Source organism: Rhipicephalus microplus, chromosome 2 (assembly GCF_043290135.1).
Source record: "Rhipicephalus microplus isolate Deutch F79 chromosome 2, USDA_Rmic, whole genome shotgun sequence".
Taxonomy (NCBI): Eukaryota; Metazoa; Arthropoda; class Arachnida; order Ixodida; family Ixodidae; genus Rhipicephalus; species Rhipicephalus microplus.
Genome location: NC_134701.1, coordinates 221,340,807 through 221,362,610, shown reverse-complemented (window position 1 = coordinate 221,362,610; position 21,804 = coordinate 221,340,807). Strand labels below are relative to the sequence as shown.

General features: G+C 45.5%; 1 protein-coding gene across 1 annotated transcript in view; it reads left to right on the top strand.

The window, feature by feature from the left end:
• The first annotated feature begins 432 nt into the window (after positions 1–432).
• Positions 433–21,804, top strand: part of LOC119186595 (cell adhesion molecule Dscam1) — a 350,150-nt gene continuing 328,778 nt past the window's right edge. The window contains exon 1 of the mRNA XM_075885810.1: positions 433–803. Coding sequence (XP_075741925.1) covers positions 686–803 — 118 coding nt within the window. The 5' untranslated portion in view covers positions 433–685. The remainder of the gene's footprint in view (positions 804–21,804) is intronic.

Sequence of the window (21,804 nt, the reverse complement as noted above, 5' to 3'; positions counted from 1 at the left end):
AAGAGTTAACCTCAAAGGTATGTCTAGTGCTTACCCTCTGATGTCGTATGCCCATCATGCCAGTTATCTTGGCTTGACATCAGCAGTGGTGTTGATATGTTAGCAGTATTTCTTCTTATGCACCGAAGAACGCGCACCTCATGAAATCGTTTTAATTATGCTAATTGAGTACCTTCAAAATGAGTGGCTTCTATATAAAATTTCTATAAAGTGTCCCTGTAATAGAGTTCAGTTCGCAGGTTTTGGCGATAATTCTCAGCTCGCGATATCCTGAACACCCACAGCATTATTTCCCTTCTGTGTAGATTGAAACACATACTTACGCCTGATAAAGCCCCACCAACTCCTCCTAGTTCTCCTTTTAGCAGCACAGTGTGGCAATCCCTCATTTTGTGTTTCCTTCTCCCTCTTTTTGCCCGCAGAGCTGGCACGACCTGTGTTCCTTGTGGAGCCTCCGAACCGGGTGGTGTTCAGCAATGCTACGGGAGCCCAGATACCCTGCTCAGTGTCCGGTTCCCCGAAACCCCTGGTCACGTGGCACACGCATCAAGGTCACGCCGTGGACTCTCAGAGCGGCGTCGTATATAAAGGCAGTGCCTCTTCCGGCAAGGGTGGTGCGGGAGACGTCCCGGTCGCCTCGGCTACTCCGAACGGATTACGCCGCGTGCTGCAGGACGGCACGCTCATGTTCCGGGCATTCGGAGAGAGCGAGTACGCGGCCGACGTTCACCACGCCACGTATCGCTGCTCGGCCACAAACAGCGTTGGCACCATCGTCAGCAGAGATGTCAAAGTTCGAGCAGGTAAACCTTGATTTGCATCTCTAGCACATGAACGCCCTAACACCTGTATGTACAGCTTGTATTGCACATCTGTTTATAGGCTGTTATTGAACAACTGTAAAGACCAAGCGAAATAGGTAGGTCGTTTCTCTACACTGTTGAACAACACACGTGGCCGTCACGATGACGCTCCGTATCAAGTTGAATTAGTCAGCAACGCCTCATGCTCGTCGAATACTTATTGTGTGAGAGGTTGCGCGCACACGCCACCAATGACCTCCCACTCCCCTTCATCCAGGGTTTTAGGCAACCTAACCGGGTATTACCTTGTCACCCAAACTGTACACAGTGAAATTGTTCTGTGTTCCGCGAGTCTTAGCACAGACTTCGAAATTTTCCCCCTACCAAGCGACGATGACATGTAATGGCGTCATAATGTAACGGCATGTTATGTGATGTCAAAGTGACGAAAATGACGGCATCTCAACACATATTGCTAAACTCATGATACCACTGGCGGACGATCACTTTCAGCGTTTCATGAAGCATCTAATTTTTTTTGCCCTAATAGAGCAATCGGCACACCATGTAGTCCCAACATACGCTTACTCCTGCTAAATGGTGATGCGGTCATGAATTATCTCCTTTAGGAGCTCAGCTTTTACGCGCCCGTTTTTTGGTTACAGCGTCGTCCCTCGTGGTGCCCATCGCGGTAACTGAGTGAATGAGCTCAGTAAAACAAAAAATCTCGTGAGCAGCGCACGTGCAACTATGGGACGTCCCTCTTTTACGGAACGTGAATGGAGAACAACATTGGCCATCAAAAAATAACAGCAACAAAAATATATAAACAAAAATAAACTGAAGCATTGTCGGCAACTAGAGTTCGTGTCACCTAAAAAAATAAATTCGAAGGACATACATACAATAGAAAAAAAAACTGATTTGATAAGGTTAACAGCAGCATAGTAGATATTAGGAATAAGACAATAAAATAAAGAGTGCTCTGTATTTTACGTGCTCACATGTTTCTGCAGTTCTATGCCTTAAAAGATCACTCAACTAGAACACGCGTACAACTGCACTCCTATTTAGCATCACAGAGCATCGTATTCAACAGTAATGCTTTTTTCTTAATCACCGCTGATTATCGTATTGTCAGGCCTCCATTTTCTGTGATGAAGTTTGTGGTAAGTACAGAGATTATACAAGAAAAAAGCGCCACTACAACAATTGAGCAAACAAAACAGGAAAAAAACTGATGGTAACTTCGAAGACGAATTATATGCGATGGTCTTTAATTACACACAATCTCAACGCGTCATCATCTCAATTGAGCAAACTTCCTTCCACGCCATCTACGCATCTTTGCAACAATCTGCAACGACATTAGGGCCTTTTGCATCAGTTAACGGCCACACTTATCCCGAGCACTGACGCTGCAAACGACTTTGTCGCATCGATGAGGCAATGTTGTAATCTAGACCAACGAGGTGAGGGGTATGCCTGAGAGAAAGCAAGGGAGAGATTCAAATGTATGTCTAGTGCTTACCCTCTTTTTTGGTCAATGGAAATTATGATAAAAAATGGGAGGCGCGAACAGATAATCAGCAACCTCGTTCTCGTTATCCCTTCCAAGATGCCATATCGCGCGCGACGGCCGCCTTCGAACTTAGTACGACGCTGTGCATTGCTTTGTCTAACGCTGTTTGCGCGATGTTCGAGCATGCCTGCAAGCACGCCGGAAGATGTCCTTCCTGGCTCCGCAGTAGCAAACTGACTACGAGACGAACAATGGTGGTGACAATGGAGCGAGGGGAAGAGAGAGGTATCTACATAATGACACCAGTCCCGCTAATCACCCGAGTTCCGCAGTGCACAGCTCGCACGAGCGCGGCACTTCGGCAGAAAGAAATATCGGTGACCGGTCGGCTCTTGTCATTAAAAAAGCATTAAACAGCAGCCGGTCATTAGGAGCCGGTCGATTAAACTGGAACAACCTGGTGGGGGAATCTCTCATGGCCGATTACTGGGCTCCGAGCCGGTGTGCGATACTGCCTTCGACTCTGCAGCAGCAAGGAAATATTTATGAAGTGAGCGTTGGAAGCACTGCGCACGTGTGCTTTTAAGCCGCTAGGTTCGTCAATGCTCGCTTTTGTTGCTTTTACCGGAAAGACTCGAAACACGCCCACATTTTGTTGATTGATTGATTGATTTGTGGGGTTTAACGTCCCAAAATTACCATTCGATTATGACAGACGCCGTAGTGGAGGGCTCCGGAAATTTTGACCACCTGGGGTTCTTTAACGTGCACCCAAATCTGAGTACACGGGCCTACAACATTTCCGCCTCCAACGCTCACATTTTGTGGCACTGGTTTCGATGAATAATTTAAATAAAGAAAACAAAGCGAAGAAGAGATCAGCACCGTCTTTTGCTGAGTCTCCGCTTCACCTGAAAATAGAATGTACTTGTTTATTTATTGTTCTTGTTGTTAAGCACGTACGGCGACCATTCGCGTGATGTCACCGGTGTGTCGCCGACAACGTAGTTCCTGATACTGTACTTCACACCTGCTGTTAATTCTTGCCGCTTTTACTTCGTGCGCCACCGTCGATGACGACGAATTGTCGTAATTTAATCCGTGTTTCTCAAGTAAGCGTTGCTGTCCAGCCGGGCTTGCTATTTGCGTACGGAATGCTCGAGACGTGGTCTGTTTTTTGTAACGAGTGAGTTGTGTTGCAAGAGAAGTTGATGTACGATAATGTGGGTAGAAAGCGGTTCACTCGCAGCAGATGAGTTTACAGTGGGGACCATAAGTTGTTTTCACTAAAAGAACACTTGGACAAGAAACTTGTATACCAGAAATTTGAACAGTAGCGCTAGCGCAAGGTAACGCACACAAGAAGGACATCGACACACATACACCGTTACGTAGCACTCTGTGTGTGTGTCTCCGTGCTCTTCTTGTGTGCCGTTACCATGCGCTACCATTATTATTCAAATATGCCGTACCAACGAGCCAACTTAGATACTTTCCTCGAGGTTTTCGAGAAGTTCATTGTTGAACAACGAAAAAAAAAAACACTCGAATCTTCTCCGTAAGAACTCAAAGTGAGTAAGTTGTTGATTTGCTAGCTTCAATTATAAAGGGTTACTTACCAATTTGAAGGAAGTTGCTCCCCTTAAAATGGGTGTTTTAGAGTGCAATGCATTATTCTCTTATCGAACGACCAGACCTGCAAAGAAGACATGCCAACAGTGCTGGGAAGACTGCGAAATATTTGTTTACACTCTTAGCATCGCATTTCCTTGTCTCTGAGACAACTTTATAAAAAAAACATTTTTTAGTCGGTAAGTTTGTCTCTTGTAACGCGCTGTCTGAACGCAAAAAAAGAAGAGAAAAAGTCCCAGCTTTGTGGAGAGACGTAGCAATGAATGCGATAGCCACAAATTTGAATGTCACGCAAAGAATGTCAAACAGATAAAAACATGCCCCGTAAAGCTCACGCACGAATGACGCACGAAACGTACTCAGAGGTACAGATTAACGCGAATAGGTGTCTTAATTGTTACTTTGCTGTGTCTCAAAAGCACACCCTAATCGCAAACGAAGACTGTGCAGCGAGTGCAGTGACTTTTGTGCGTGCCATAACTGCAATAAAGTTATCTCTGTGAAAGCCCAAGGCGTACGATTCTCCGCGCTTCGAGATACATAAGAGCGCACGCCAGCGCATCCTGGCAATATGCAATAAGTGTTTAAAGTACGCACTAGGAACATTATTTAGCTATTGCGTTAACTCCTAAATGCGAAGCTTCAGGATCTCATCATTTTAAACAGCTTGCCGTTTCAGCGCTGATTAAGGTGCTCCTTCGTGGCTCAGTGGCTAACACCATGCACTCTCAAGCAGGAGGTGGGACGTTTGATTCCACGCACCAGAGTCTTTGTCTGGACTATTTTTTTTTCGCTATAATGTATACAGGTACGTATGCATATACAGTCAAATACGGTGCTCGCGGACGCCAGTGGAAAAGCCAGCCGGGAGTGTCCATATGTTTGCTATCGCAGTAAAACACGTAGCACTCAACACGAACGCGATACTACGCGAGTATTTTGAGCGTCTTTCATCGTGTTCAGACAGCACGTTGCAAGCGTCAAGTATGTAGAAAAAAATTTGCCCCTACTGAGATGCTTAATCCACAAGATTGCGGACGTAAAACGTTTAGGCATAGAAGAATTTTTAACACCAAAACGACATGCAGTTTCAGTGCTAGTTCAACAGGAGACAAAACCGCCCAATAAGTAGGAATAAGTAGGACAAAAGGGGAAAAGTAGGACACAGGCAGTAGGATAGAGGAGTTCGAAACACAATCAGGTTGCCACTGCCAGCAAAGGTACACCCGAGTAAACACAGGGTGACAGCATATGGCGAAACCTAATAAGAGCGTGGCTGCAGCTGATGATTACAGGCTTTCGCTGTCGACTTTTCCTCGCAGAGCCCGTTACGCTGTCACAGAAGCCGGGAAACATTCACTGAGAAACGAGGCCGGCCGCGAACTTATCAGTGCGAACCCAAAGAGTGCTAGATTGTTCGCGGTGAGGCCAGCAGCGAACGTGAGGGAAGAAGCTAAGCGAGCGCAAGGAGCAAGAACCGCAGAAAAGTGGCAAGAGCTGTCAAGATTTAGGGTGCTTTAGACAAGATTACGTCCCTAACTGGCCGTAGACAGCGCAAACACAGCGGGACCACGAGTGAACGACTCGGACCATCCTACCGAGCAGCTGACGTAAACCGGCAACCACTTCCATTTTGTCGCCAGGCGTGTAAGTCGCGAACACAAAAGACAGTTCCAAAACAAGGCGCCAAAAAAGAAACACGTAACGCAAAGACACCCACGTAAAAGAGAAATCGAAAAGTTTAGCGGATGATACGTAGAGGGGCGGCAACAGTCGCGAACAAAGCGACTCGGATTACCAGGTCCGCCGCCCCCGTGGCGGCACGCTGCACAAAGGAACAGCGGCACCCGCTCTGACACTGTGTCTGCGTCACTGACCAGCGAGCGTCGGGTGAACGTGGCGAAACGCGGGCGTCCGATTTCTTTCTCCTCGTTCTGTCAAGCGACGGCGCATTAACGCTTTGGTACTAGCAAAATGCTAGAACCTTCCAACACCGATGCCACCTTACACAGCGCGCCTACCCTTCCCTCTACCAGTTTCTCTCTCTCTTTTTTCCTCTTCCCGAGAATAGATGCTACATCGAGCAAAGCAGGCGAGAAAGACGGCGACAGCATCAGCAGTGAAGCAGCACCGAGGCGCATCTTTTTGCGCTACGCTGCGATGGTCACTCACTCGCCAGAAAGACGGTGTTGGAGTAGGGGGGTGAGAAAGGGGAAAGGGCAAAGAATGTAGCTATGAGAAGGAGGAGAGTGGACGCTGCCTTCCTTCTTCCTGATGGATGCTGACAGCAGAGGTGCCGCCGCCGCTGCCAACACCGTTAGAAGACCAGGCGCAGGCGTGGACCGCCTCGGGGGAATTGTGCAAGGCGCTACAGTTTGGAGAAAGGGAAGCAGGGAGCAAGACGCTAGCGAGAAACAAAAAGGATCACGCTGCTCGGAAGGAACCGGATAAGGGACGCAAAAATAGTGAAAAGTGAAAAAGGAAGGCAGACTATGCAGAAAAATACAAAAGAAGCTAAAGGAAGCGCACAGACATCTGTTTGGTTCCTTGCTCTCCAGCTTTCTTTTCTCACTCTTAGTTTTAACCTGCATTTTCTATATTGAGCTTAGTTTACGTTTACACAGAGAAAATGCCAAGGAAGCAAACTCTAATGAAACCTCCTTTGTTCTCGCGTACTCGCTACGCCGTTTTCATTATCAAAGGGAAAATGAGAGAGAGAAAGAATTGTTGATGAGATTTCTGACTTTTTTTGGGAGGGATGGTGGAGTTGCCTCTTGCCTTTATATTTCACGTTCTCTTTTTGTAAATCACTTTTTTCATTAATTTTCTCGCAGGGAATCTAGAACATTAAGAGTTGGGTTGCTCGGCCCGTCGGCTCCGGAAATGTGTTTCGTGCTTTTCGCGAGCTCGGTTGAGTGGCTTCTCCCTAATTCCCTGCATCTTCTTTTTTCTTCCAACCTTTAGTGCTGCCCTTACTTTTTCCTCTTACTGCTCTACGAAAGTTCGCTTCTTAAAGTCGGGACGAAGGAGATGAGTCTAAAATTTAATAACGCGTTTTGATCGCACCACCGGTTACAATGGAAAAAAAAAGAAAATAACTTCCGCGATAAGGAATAAATTAAACATGAGTGGAAAACAGACATAACGTTTTCAGCAGTCGTAACTAGCATTTCTTAACCAACATGAACTCTGGCAGAAACGCAGCCATTGGAGCAGTGGTCTGATAACTACAGAACGATGGCTTCCACACAAGTTTATAATTATACATGCACAAGTCAGAAGTACACTTCGATGAAAGCTGCAATGGGCAGAACCATTGTGAGGATCACGCTAGACAAGGGGGCTAATACGACACTTTAGTCTATCCTGGTCTTAGTGACAAGTGGAACTATAATAATAAAGTGTTGATTACCCGCGTTAATAACTGGTGGGGCTGTATTAAATCATCACAATGAAACATGCAGCCGAGCGTTTCGTTTATCTAATACTGACATCTTAATTACTTTCAACTCTTATTCTAATGTAGATATTATATTAAAAAAAGCTCGTGGGGACACTTGTGAGTAGGGAAACAGTCTCCAAACATTCACGAAGTTAAACATAAAAATATTTAAAAAAGTAATCAGACCAGCGTGGCTCTCGGGCTGAATTTGGTAAAATTGTCTCGATTTTCATTTTCCCCGTGAGGTTATTGCAACTTTTATCACTCGCTAAGACAACCTTTGATAGAAACTGATTCATTTACGATGCCTCAAGACACACTGTCGGAGACACACTATGAAGGGAGCGAGGTTGTTAGATACGCTTACAAAGTGAGAAAAAAAACCCACTAAATCCTAGGCGAGTACTGTGCAAGCACGTGCTGAAAGGGTTACAGTCCCGCGTTTGAGGAGCCGGACTTCTATTAGCTCGGCCAGGAAAGCGGAAAAGGCGCACCGACGAAACCAAGAAGCCCGAAGAGCAAGTCAGGAAGAAAAAACCGCCACAGGCCGCCGAAAGAAGGCTCGCCGTTATAAATGGACTGGATTTGATGAGGATTGAGAGCAGAGCCACGCGGGGGATAAAGACGCGCCGCACATTTTATAGCCCGAAGGGCCGCGCTCTGTAGATGGCGAGGAAGTTTATAGTGGGACCGTCCCACCATCTGGAACTCCATTCTGACTTTTTTCGTTGCCGCCGCCTCGCGCACGAGGTATTCATTACTACATTAACGAGGTGCCGGATATTCTCTAGTCGCAACTGGTTTCATCCTTATTTCTGGTTGTTATGTCTCAACTTCCTCTCTTCGTTTTTTTTTCTTTAATGGGAAATTGTGTTACGTTTTTCTGCTTTTCTGGAATATGTCTCTTAGCATAGGTAGTAAGCGCCAAGCCAGTTCATGAGAATAAAATAACTAGAAAAATAAGGCTAAGAATTATCACATTCGCCAAGCATTCTCAAATAATGAATGGTAATATGCCACTAAACCTTCACTGAATTTTTTAAAACCGCTGAATCTTGTCGGTACTTATTTATAAAGCAGAAACTTGGAGTCTTACAGAGAGTGTTCACCTTCAATTGAGGACGACGCAGTGAGAAATCGAAAAGGAAATGGTAGGTGTAACCTTAAGAGACAAGAAGATAGCAGATTGGTCAAGGGAACAAACCATGGTTAAGAATATGATTGTTAAAATCAACATGAATAAAGGGACACGGGGCGGCACGTAGTACCTAAACAGAATAACCGCTGGCCGTTAAGGGTAACTGACCGAATTCCCAGAGAAGGCAAACGCACGAGGGGGAGACAGAAAGTTAGGTGGGCCAATGAGATTAAAATGGTCGCAGGTATAATGTGGCAGCACAAATCACAAGAATGAGTTGATTGGCGAATCATGTGAGAGGTGTATGTCTTGATTCAAGCTTAGTCAAGCTGATAATGAAGATAATAATGATGAGTGGTGCCGTCGTGGTTACGTGGTCTGCGTATGTGTTGGCGTCGTTAAGAAAGGATACTTGTTTGAAATTATAGTCGCGTTATTCTTCAGCTGATCGAATCAACACAAAGGGTTAAAGTCCACGCCAAGCCTGTGAAGTTCGGTTTAAAGCTACTTGAATGGTGGGTGCTGTCTGGCAAAAGCCACTTGAAATCAATACCTGCCTCCACGTGTTCATGAGCACACAATACGATCGATGGTGTTTAGTTTCAAAGGTGGTAAACCTTAGACAGCATGCTGCAGCATTAAGTTTTGAGGTACACAATGATGTTGAAAGTTCGTAAAGTTACAAGCTGTAAACCAAGTGCTTCAGAATTCTGTAAAGCTCGAGTTTTCTCATTGTTGAAAAATGGTGTGTGCAATGCGTTGGAAATATTAAGCCCTTTTTTTACTGGGCTTTCCGAATTCTGAAAGGCGATAAGCAGCTGCATGCAGGCACTCTTACAAGTATTCGCCTGTAAGCAGTTCATGTTTCAGGCTGAACGCGAGGCTTTGAGAAAAACAAAACCATAAAACGTGCCATTGTCCTTTATAGAATAACAAACAAAAGATTGAAGTTTTCTAAGGTAACGTAATTCATAGGAAACAAAACCCTTTTTCTTTGTTCTTTCGGAGTCTGGCTGTAAGCAGGAACTCGCGTATTTCACGAATAACAAAAAAATAATACAGGTAGATGAACGCATTGTCCACGTTTTATGTTTCAGTGTTGCTACATAGACATTGGTGCATTCAGTAACAGAAAAAAAGAAGTGAAGAAAAATACTTTCGCCCCCTTTTTATCATCCGAAATGGAAAAAAGCGGACTCTTCGCATTTTAAGGCATACAGGGGTGATTTTCGGTGGCTTTGTTAGGATTCAACACTACCTGGCTTCCATGGTGGTCAAGCCTCTTGCACAAAAGACTGGAAGTAACCTCACGTAGGGAAATACTAGGGTACGGATGAACTTTTCCTGGCGCGCGCACACACACACACACACACACACACACACACACACACACACTTAGAGAGAGAGAGAGAAGAGAAACGTTCGCGCAGGCAGGCAGGCAGGCAGAATACGCAACATTTACTTAAATTCATGCTCAGAAAGGATTTCCAATGGCAGTCACCACCTGTAGCAACTCTTTCTCATCAATGCTGTTTCGTCATGCTCACTATTATTTATTTAGTGTATATTTGTTCGATACGTCAAGAACCGGAACTATTTACTTCTAACACAGTGACAGCATTCTGTAATAACATTCTGCGTAATATTAAAACGTCTGCAAAGAAACAAAATAAAAAGAACAAGATGTGTGGATATACAAAGTACCTAAAATATTTCAAAATAGAACACCAAGCGCATGTTCTCAAAACAGATTTTAAATTTTTGCTGTAGCATTGCCTTTGAAAAAATACAAATATAACAGCTGCAGACTAAAAGCCAAGACAACTAGGATGATGTTAAAGGAAGAGGGGGCACGCACTCTTTTCCTAACGGGTGGGGCATAATCGAACGCCATCGCTTACATCGGCGACGACTTTCACGAACGCTCCCCACTACGTGACTCTTTTCCCAATTACTGGTAAAACGACAGCGCTTGGAATTGTCACGCCATCTGAATAACGACTCTCCCTCCCCCAACCTTTTTTTCTCTCTTTTTCTTCAAACGCCTCCTCGCTAAACTTTCGATTCCCCGTTCCCCGATCTCGCCTAATTCCCGAAGCACTCTCCCCCTCTCTTCTAAATAAGTTCATTCATTAGCGCCGGGCTTCCAGTCATCCCACTGACGACGACAACGAACATGTTCCGACGAACGAGCTAACACGCACGCACACACCACGGGGAACCACGTTTCGTCCGATTGGTTGCACCCCCCACCTTTCTTTGTCGCCTGCTTTCCTGCGGAGCGCAAGAGTGCGAGGTGAAGCGAGCCCGACGAGACTCGGCTGGATTGTACACCATAGCACGGCAGCGGTGTTCACTGACGCCTCGGTTCCAGGAGTGGCAAGATAGACAGAAGTTGATGCAGTAAAAAGCCTAAAAATAAAAATGAGAGAAACATACTAAAGCTGGGCGAAGAATGGTGGATGCTATAAGAGAGTATGTTTTCAAACCGAATTAACGTGTGAACCGAAAGACCATAGAAATACAGAAATAAAAAAACGTCTACCAGAGGCCCTGGCAGGCGAGCGGACAGGAAGGGTGGGTGTTGGGTCGAAAACGGGCGCTACATTGAAACGCAGAGGCACGCCGTACTCGCAATGGGCCAATTTGTGTGCCCTCTCTGAATCCAATTATGCGCATTTACCACGCCGTGCGCTGAACAGACTGGTGCGGGATTTCTATTTCCTCTTACGTGCTGAAAGAGAGGCCCTCTGTCCAGCGCCACGCAAACGGGCCCCTGGGCTCTACTACGACAGAAGGAATGGTATTACTGGAATGAGAAAATGATAAACAAACGTGCTACTGGAAACAGCTTTTTAAATAAGTAAAGAGGCACTTTCTCGATGTCGTTTCTGTATAAAAGGTCCGTGTACTATTTTCCTCGTCTTACGTAGCTCATGTGCGAGGGTAAATACAAAAAAGAATAAGACAAATTAGCGCTGTTTGTCACCCAAAGGCACGAGAGCATCACCTCACGCCACCATTTTGTGTTAGATGAGATGGCGGGGTTGGGGAACAAAGCAGAAAAAGGAAGCGGTAGAAAGCGCATGAATCAGGTCATCTGAAGTTGTTTGTGCGACATCACTTTTCGTAATAAATGAACTCCTTGCGAAGAAACAACAATGTCACTGAGAAGACAACAGCAATGAAGACAGAAGACGCGAAGAACAAAACGAGAGGTCCGAAATGAGAGAGAGGGAAAGGTTGTCGTGTCGGGGCAGAATTATCGTGCCCCCGAATCTCCCAATGAACGCAATTAGTAGAGCGACCGGCACACCCAATTTCCGAAGCCGTTTGTTTTCCTAGCCGAGCTACACAGTCGCAGTTGAAACTGCTTCTCACTCCGACCGGAAGAAATGGCCTTATTGAATCGTGGGACAGGCAAAAAAAAGAAAGAGAAGCAAAAAGTACTCAAGAAAGCATATGTACACTAGCAAATGAGTTTACTTGGCAAAGCGTGTAGTGATTTTCGTTTACCACTTTTGCTACGTGTAAAAACAAAAATATGTTGGCGCTCAGCAACGTCGGTATCCCATCTAGCGATGCTAGTAAAGATAATAGACTAAAAAGTGACTAACATTTGATAAATATAATCGCATAATATGCTTGTGTCACCAAGAAAACTATACTGTTAGGGCAATAATAATCAAATTCTTATTTATAACCATACTTTGATGAAGTGCTAAGAAATTCCCTATTATCGCTTCAATCGCTTCTGTAGTGGTTTATTGATTGATTGATATGGGGGGTTTAGCGTGTCAAAACCACCATATGAATATGAGAGACGCCGTAGTGTAGGGCTCCGGAAATTTTGACCACCTGGGGTTCTTTAAAGTGCGCCCAAATCTGAGCCCATGGGCCTACAACATTTCCGCCTCCATCGGAAATGCAGCCGCCGCAGCCGGGATTCGATCCCGCGACCTGCGGGTCAGCAGCTAATTCAGTAGTAGTTTAATTGCGCCCCACTTTATTCCTTCATCACCAAACGCATCTTGAGGCGTATGTATAAGTTTGTTCCTTGCAATTACCTTTTCAAAATCGTGCCCCCATCTTCGTTGAATGCGTATTTCATTAAGCCCGTTTGTTTCGTGTGATCCCTAAGTATGGTCTAAGGCCGGAGCTCCCAAGTTTTTCTGCAGCATCGTTTCCCAAGATAGCAATCATCTCGAAGTACAAGAATGCCAACTCGTTTTCTTGTGCCTCTATTGAGACGACATCACTTTCGAAAGGAAAACTCACTAATCGAACATCCACATCTTACTCGACTGAAATATGAAATCTCTCTAAGGAAAGGCTCTCTATAGTTACACCAACCGTACAGCCTGAGTCGGTGCTGAAAATTGACGCAGGCACTGTGCCACTGCTCAGGTATTGGTATGCGGCCTACAGATATGATTTCAAATTCTTCTTTAGTATCTCGCTATATGCTTCATGTTACACTGAACTTTTAACCGCATATCAAGCGTCTGTTACAACTTACTTCAGTTTTGGTAATACTAACGCAAATGCATGTGTTTCAGGAAATACGCTGCTGTCCCTAATATCCCGCCTTAATATTTCTTTTTAGCTTCATAAACTGATTTGTTCCTCAATCGCTAATCAAATAATAAGCGCGTCTTCACCAATTCCAGGCTTCTCGCGTAGGGCGCCACCAAATTACCAGGTATCGCTCGCGCCTGTCGGGTCGTTAGGGAAGAAGATCACGACAAATGTGGGTGAGATGAGAACGTTGGTATCCAGCACCAAATCTGGCTCATAAGACTGAACGTTTACCCCAAATGGCGTTCTCCGTTTACAAATTCGTTGGGCTACCGTAGCGAACTCAGCTGCCAGTTTTCCGCCAGTTTCACGCCACATTAAGAGCGAATCGTTCGGATCTTTGAACAATTACAAAAAAAATAGGTTTAAAAGAAGACGTTCCCCAGACTGTTCTATCCTGTTTGTCATTTGCGGGGTGCCACGCTATGTATCCGGCGTTCAGCGCAGACATCGAGTCAATTGAGGAGCCATAATCATTACGCCGTCAGTCGTTTTCAGTCCTGAAGAGAATGATGAAAAGACGAAGAAGAAAGTGCACGAACTCAGCGTCCCATTTTGTTTCTCGAAATAAACTTCCCTCCGTGTAACTCGCCTCGCAAGAAGCTCAATAATTGTACGAAGCACCACGCTGAAAGAAAGGATTATGCTCGTGCGATAAAGATCGCGCACCGATGCCTAGTAGCGTGCGAAACGGTCATATACACAAGAACGACGGTACTCTCTATTCAACTCCCCTTTCCCCTTCGCATATTCATTCTGCTTTTTTCTTTTTGAAAGCTGGTCCTTTGATAGCGAGTACGGGAGAAAAGAAGATTCGTAATGAATGCGCAATATAGAAGAATATTAAAGCGAGAACGTGGAACTAAGGACATCGGTGGACTTGTTTCACACTCCAAAAAAAAAAAAGAGTTGAGTCGATTGGGAACTCTCAGTGCTGCTTTTCATCTGGCCCTTCATAAAATCAGCAGATGGACTGAGCGCCAGAAGATCAGGGCTTGCGGGGTGGGGGTGTCTCGCTAAACTAGTTTTATTTTCCCGCTCATTTGAAAAACAAAAATTGCCCGGGTAGTGGAGGGAGGATAAAATACATAACCACAATATCGACAAAGAGACAATCCGAATGCGCGTGAACGAGAGAAAGAGGTAGAACGATTTAAAATGAACCAGACTCCGTCGCGACCCGTCTCCTAATGACCCCGCTTTGGAACGCATCAATGGCATGTCCGCTTTGCTTGATGGATTTTTTTGAAACAGCCTTTCTCCGCTGCGGCACTGTCTCCGGTGGAAGGGCGGCATTTCAATTCTCATTCGACGCCACCGCTTAGCGGGGAAAGCGTGACTAAAAAAAAAAAAAAAACTCCGGCGATCGTCGATGCAGCTTATGAAGCTGCTCTGCATGCGGCGACATGGAGGGTTCGCTGCGGGATAACCGAAGATGGCGGTGAGAGAAGCGAAATCGAAGCTGAAGAACAGTATGCACGCGTAAGAATGTGGGGGTTGAATGCTGCTGGAGAATGAAGAAAGAGAAGTGCGCGAGCCATCAAAACCTCGATGCAAAGTTGAAGAATTGCGTGGGGCAAGGAAGACAGACGCCGTTGTAGAGTGCAAGAGGCTTTCTCCCCATTTTTATCGCTCGCGTCGGTCCGTCTGCGTTTGCGTTTATACCCTCCACTGACAATTCATTTTGCTTCCTCCGTTCACTGCAGCCCCCACCCCTTCAATGCCCTTTCATTTTACCCGCTTACTTTTCGTCCTTTCATACCCTTGTGTACTCAACAGCTTTTGCGAAGGTTGAGTCGTTCCTTTCTAGGGTTTGTTTTTCTTGGGCTACTGCTTGCATTGAAAGAAGAAAAAGAAAGCATGTAGGAGCGCTTTGCGCGGAACAAACATATGATCTGAATAGGACGGCCCGTGTTTGGAAACACAAAATGAATTCATGCCTTTTTTCTTGAAATACGCATGGGTCTTTACACAGTGCAAACAGTCTTTTCGTGCTAGACTGCACCACCTCAAACAATAACTATATAAAGCGAGGGTAGCGCTGAAAACTGTTTTTGCATTGTTGTAGCTCGTTTTGAAAGCATGGAGAGATGGCTATATGATACCGATTCAAAACTGTTGTACAAGCAGCGATAGTGCCATTTATGTTGAACGTTTTGGGCATGAAGCTTACATATAAAGAAGAAGAGCGTGCCCATTGCATTTCAGTTTTTAGAAATGGTTGCACTCCAAATGTTTACGTGCAACAGTAAGTGCGCAGCGATGTACGCTATCGGTAGAAATCTCGACTCAATATGTTCACATTAAAACTGATTATTGTCATTTCGCCGCCAAGCGACTATACTATAAGCAAGCCCTCCTTACTAGCCAACTTCAGATTAAATGTTACCGCTCGGCACTCTCAGATGTGCCTAAACGCTCTTGCGCTTTGTCATCTGAAAAAGTCCACCGCGCCAAGGGTCAAACGTGTGGTCATGACCCCATCGTCACAGTGTTATAGCTGCCTAAGTTGCCATCGTAGACGAGGAACGCCTAGATTGGGCAGTAAATCCTGTTTACAACTTGATTTCGGAATCTTCACGTGGTGATCCGCGGAAATCAGCGGCTCACAAGCCTGTTTCATGACGACTGTTTTGGGTCACACAGCGGCCACCATAGCATCTGCCATCTTCATCGCAGTAACACTTGGCTTTTGATGCATGCGTCCATACGGTGATGATTGGCCATGTATAGTCCTGCGGTTAGTTCGACCTTCCTCAATTGCGTCGGGGTCGTCTTCGGCACTTGGGATGGGTTCATGGTTTGGCGGGAGCGTCTGGAGCATGAAAGGACAACAGATCCACCAGATTTCATGGCGTCGTGACGTCGTACAAGGCAACAGTTAATGCGTTCAAGACGGAGTTCTTTATTCGGAGGAGCCTGTGCGCTGCGCACGGAAAGCGGAAGCATTGTCACAGGTCGTTCTTAATCTGAATAATGGCGGAACACGCCGTCGTTTGTACGTAAGTTATAGAACATTTTAGCGTTATTGCTTACGTTCACCGAAGTTCTCGATTAAACTTGACTATTAGCGTCCAGCGCGCAAATAGCGGAATGATCTAAAACTATCGAGAAGCTGCGCAAACAATGCCATGTAGTCTGCGTTGAGAAAGAGATAGAGAATAAATTGAGAGAAAGGCAGGAAGGTCAACAAAAATTGCAGCATCCAGTTCACTACCCTGCACTAAGGGAGCTGATAATTGTCTTTCAGGGGCAAACCACAATACATATAAATAAAAGTGTAGGTGTACGAGACATGATTTTCCCCAATGCTTAAGTCCTACCTCTTCGCGTTTCCCTGAAAGCGGCCTTCAAAATAACTTCATCATTTCAAAGTTTTACTTGACAGAAATGACCTGGAGCGTTTCCAGAGACCAGAAGTACGTTTCCATGCACTTAGTGTCGTGAGTTTGCATCTGTATCTCAAATGTTGCAGTACAATGCATCCAGCCCAATCGACACGTATGTTCACCATGTCGAATAGAACGGAGGAAGACGAAGTGATTAGCTGTGCAACGCAAATGATTTCAAGAATATCTTTTACTATTTCGAAACTACAAACCAATTTTTTTATGTAGCAAGGCACCACTCGTTTCATGGCCGATCACCCATGGTGGGTTGAGCCAGAGTGATGGGGCAATCAATCTATCAATCTTGCTCATATCAGGGCTTTTCGGGAGTTTTTACTCAGTTGTGGAGTTTATTGCCACGTGAATTGCGGTGATGGATGTGTACAAACTCTCTGGGTGATGCCCAATTCTGGCTCGATCGCGACCACTACCTCGAGGAAGTGAGGAAACACATCCATCGAGAGTTATGATACAGAGCTCTACTCCGCATCTTGCCACGAGTCTTCAGATGACTGTTTTCAAACCGTCGTGGGCTGCAAGGCCAAGCGACGGATCTTCAAAGCATTGTCAGCATCAAGTACAGCCACCGTGTAAATGGTGTCTCCGCGATGGCCCCATTCAATAGTGTTCTTGCCACCGAAGGCTACCAACTATCTACGAATTCTGAACAGGCAATCGCTTTCACTCTATCTTGGGAACACTGGGCAGAGTGAGATAAAAGGCGTACTGCTAAATACAAGGAGAAACATCCTGGATGTCGATGTGCTGCACCTTAGTGCACTAAACACGCTGAAACAAGTAACACATCTGAGAAACAATGTAGTTTGGTCCCTCATACCAGCCGATGGTACGACCACAACAGGAGTCATTTACGTTATTGACATGGAAACCCCTAACGCAGACCTTCCAGTGCTTATAAAACCCGCGAGTCAAGACAATGTTATTCTCATCGTTGAACGCATTGGTAACACACGTTCTGTGGAGTAACGTTCATAGGTGACTGTTTCTCCGCCTACGTGAATGCTGGATGCTTTCGTCAACAAGTTCGACCGTTTATTCCTAAACCTGTGCAATGCTTCAACAGCCGGAAGATCGGCCGTGTAAAGGGTGTTTGCAGGAGCTCTGCAGCGTGCCCCCAATGTGCAGAACCTCACTCAAAAGACAACTGTAGCGCAGCCACACTGAAGTGACCTAACTGTCAGGATGCTCACAGGGCTTCTTCCAAAGAATGTCCATGAAGAAACAGTTTTTCAATTTGAAGCATATGATACGAGAATGCTCAGCCCACAAAGAAGCCGCTGTGAAAATCCGGCAAAAACGACGTCGCCGTCAATGGTCTTCACGACGGACAGCGCCAACATCAGGAAGTAAGTCGACGCATTAGGGAAAATCGCTTGCTGCAGTTTCCAGCACAGCAAATGCAGACATTGAAAAAGAGCAAAGGGGCAGATCAGTCTCTACCGAAGAGCGGCCGCCACTTGCGCGTACACGATGCACAGAAGAACCGCGACAGAAGCCGTTTTCATCAGATCAAGCTACAGTGATGGAAGACTTGCGGAACACAGATCAGCAAGTGATACTTCTGCTAAGACCCATATTTACGCCAAAAGCTTGTTACCAAAGAACATGCACTCAGCGTCAGCCAGAAGTGCACTAAAAGTACTGAATACTTTGAGTGCACAACTCGAAGCACTTGATAAATAATGGCTCACCAGCCGATGTATTTCAGGTGAAGAAGTTAGAAAGGCAGCGGTTTTGCAATAGAATGCCCGGAGATCGGGACCATGCATCACCAATTTCCATAGGTTCGTGTACACTTCTAAATTCCCAATCATTGTCATCTGCGAGCCAAACTTGCCGAACAAAGTCAGACTCTCTGATTATGAGTCATTCGTGTCATCTACAACTACGGACAACAGCAAAGATCTAATGTTTATTCGCCGCGACCTCACCGACTTTCATCAGCCGGTTTCACCTCAGGATGACAATCAATTTATAACAGTGAAGAAGGGACTTACCGCCCCGGATGTGGGTGCCTACCTACATCCGTCAAGCAACTTCGACCATACAAGACTAGAAGTTATCATGTCACCTCTCTTCACCAGTGCCTTTTAATCAGATATTTCAATGCTTATTATACAATTTGGGAAAGCTTCAAGACTGATTATAAAGGCAGAAAGTTGGTGTCTTTCACCTCCGACAATGAGCTGTTCTTGTTAAATCCCAGTAGTCGAACGTTTTAGTGTGGTTCAAGTTATAGCAGCTTTCTTGACCAGGGTTTTGTCTTACCAGGCCTCATCAGCCGTGCGGAGCGTGAGTGATTCCCAGACAAAAAACCCATGGAAGTGTGCACATACTACCCTTTGTCAAAATTGTAGGATTGTTTCATGCCAATACATGCGATAGCATTCAAAGAGTTTACTTGTCGAAATTTCAGTATCGCATGGAAGTTATGTGTAAATCCCTTAACATAGAAGAGATAACCAAAACCCCATACACGATACTACGTGTACTGTCACATGCTCTTCTAAAGTAACAGAATTTGACATTGAGGTAGAACGACTTCGTGCATTTTGACGGCGTGCTGAATGAAGATAACGATGCATGGAGGCAATAGAATAGTTACGGATCGCTTGACATCTACAAAAGAATATTCAGCACCGGATAGATAAACTCCAGTCATAACGTTGGTCAGCTTTTTTATGAGTCGCTTGATCCTCGCAAACCTTTATCATAATTGTGGGAGATGGTACGAGATCTACGTACAAAACCCACTCAGTATTCTCCTTCAGGACGTTCGGCCTTTCTCAATAAAGACGAAATATTGACGTGGCAGAAGATTTTTGTGCCAGACTATCTGGGCTAATCGCGGTGCCCAATAGCCTACTACCCTCGACCAGCTGTCCGCAAACTCTGGATTCCCGCATGCATTTGCTTTCTTCTATCGATGAACTCAGAGCAGCACTAGCTTTTTGTGGACGCACGTCGACACCAGAGCCCGGTAGAATTTCTTTTAGTGCCCTGTGTCATCTCACTGAAAGCACTAGACTGCTGCTCCTGGAGTTGTACAAGGAATCCTGGAAAGATATGACACTCCTGACAAGCCGGAAGAGAAGTCCCTGGTTCTACTTCTGATGCTAGGCAAGTCATCATTCGAGCTGTCTTCCTACTGTCTGATCACATTGGCCAGTTTTATAGGCAAAGTTATGGACAAGATAATCGTGGTACACCTGGAGTGGTACTTGGAGTGCTAAAACACTTACACAGATGTCATGGCAGTATTCACTGACAACGTAGCCGACCTCGTCACTTACGTTCAACACGAAAAAGGCCGTAAGCGTCTCTGGGCATCCTTGTCCCTAGACGTCAACGGAGTGTATGACAACGTTACGCATGAAGCAGTCTTCACCGCTCTCGAAGACGTAGGAGTAGATGGTCGGATGTATCACTGTATACATAGCTATCGGTCAATGCGATCCTTCTTTGTTAGCACCAAAGGCTGTCAAACCTCCCCAGATTACAACCACCATGGCGTCCCACAGGGTGGCGTACTCAACCCTGTGCTCTCACCGAGCATCTGCCAAGTACAGTCAGGCTTTTGGGCATCGGCTGTAACACGGCTGCAGTTAAGAACGAGAATTCAAAAAGCTGTCATTGAAACTGCACATTACCTGGGAAATTGAGGCTTGGAAATTCTTTCCGAGAAAGGCGCTCCATAGCTTTTACACGGAAATCTGTGAATAAGTACACCATAAGCATCAATGGTCAAACTGTACTATACCTTCGATCGCACAACTTTTTGGTAGTCATAGTTGAAAACCTATAATGGAGCCATCACGTCTCGTTCACGAAAAAAAACTGTTGTTAGGCATCTGTAACTTACTGAAGTTCTGCGCAGGAAAGTCTTCGGGAATGTCACCCAATTCAATGCTACAGCTGTACAAGGTACTTTTTCTCGGTTTCCTGCGGTGAAGCTTACCGGCGTTGACCAATGCAAGCAAAAAAGCCTCCGTACGTTACCGAGTGTTCAGGCCTAGGTAGTCCGGATTTGCCTAAGCTTATCTCGAAGTGCATAGATGGTGGCTTCTGTGGCAATAGCCGGTGACCACCGTATCGCAACATATATAGACGTTGTGACACTGAGGACACATATATTACATATTGCTCAGACACCCTGCCACCTCCTATCCTCTTTGTCAACAGACAGACCATGTTCGTCCTTTTGCGAACAGTGACCACGTATCGCGAATTTTTCCCAACATGCTTCACATCCGCCGCGAGGCCTTCCACTCCTGCTTGGCGCCTCACTCAAGTTACCATGTGGCTAACAATACCTGGCATACAGAACAAATCAGGTATGTCGTCATCTGTTTTTAAGCAGCTTGCTCTGCTCCGGTTATACCGAGACGTACCAAGGTTGTATACACCTATACATCGACGGTCCGTTTTACAGAACAGTTCAACGGCATTTCTTGTCATACCGACGAAAGCCACATTGTCATACCGACGAAAGCCACACAGTACATATTCAAGACATTTCACCTTACAAGACCGATGGGGGTGGAGCTCACAGCTCTTCCTGTCGCATTAAAATCATTAGTGATCAATGGTCACAAAAGTGGACTGTTTTCAGTGATTACAAGGTAGCACTGCAATGACTTCTATCACCTTTACGCCGAGCCTACACGAACAACTGGTATTCGAAATCGCTGAAGATACTTTTCACTTAACTAAGAAAGGACCTGACATAGCCTTTCAGTGACTTCCAAGTCATTGTGGAATAATTGGCAATGAACGGGTTGACCAAGCTGCCCTTTTTGCCCATACTGAATGCAATCAAATTTCAATTCCACTCTTCAAAACTGCCACTACGGGGAAACTCCTCATGCTTTTTCGCGAACGCACCACGTCTCAATGAAACGGGCCACATTTCAGGCACGAGCAATATATACTCTAGACCCAACGATCAGTCTTCAAATTTCTTCTGGACTTTGCTACTCTGCTGTTCCAGGAGATGCTGCTATGCTGTTCAGGTTATGGTTGGGTGTCGCATTTACCGATGCGTACGCGTTCCCCATAGAAGTAGAGGACATTACTCCCTGTCATTATTGCGGCAGGGACGATACAACCTGTCATGATCAGTGCGAATGGCCGCACTATTGCCCGCAGAGACAATCGCTTTACGATACACTTGACCAACTGGGCAACCAGACTCTATTGGAAGAAAGAATCCTGTGCTACCGACAGGACTTTATGTCGCAAAGGAAGGCTCTGATGGCGCTTCTGCTCTTTTTGCGTTT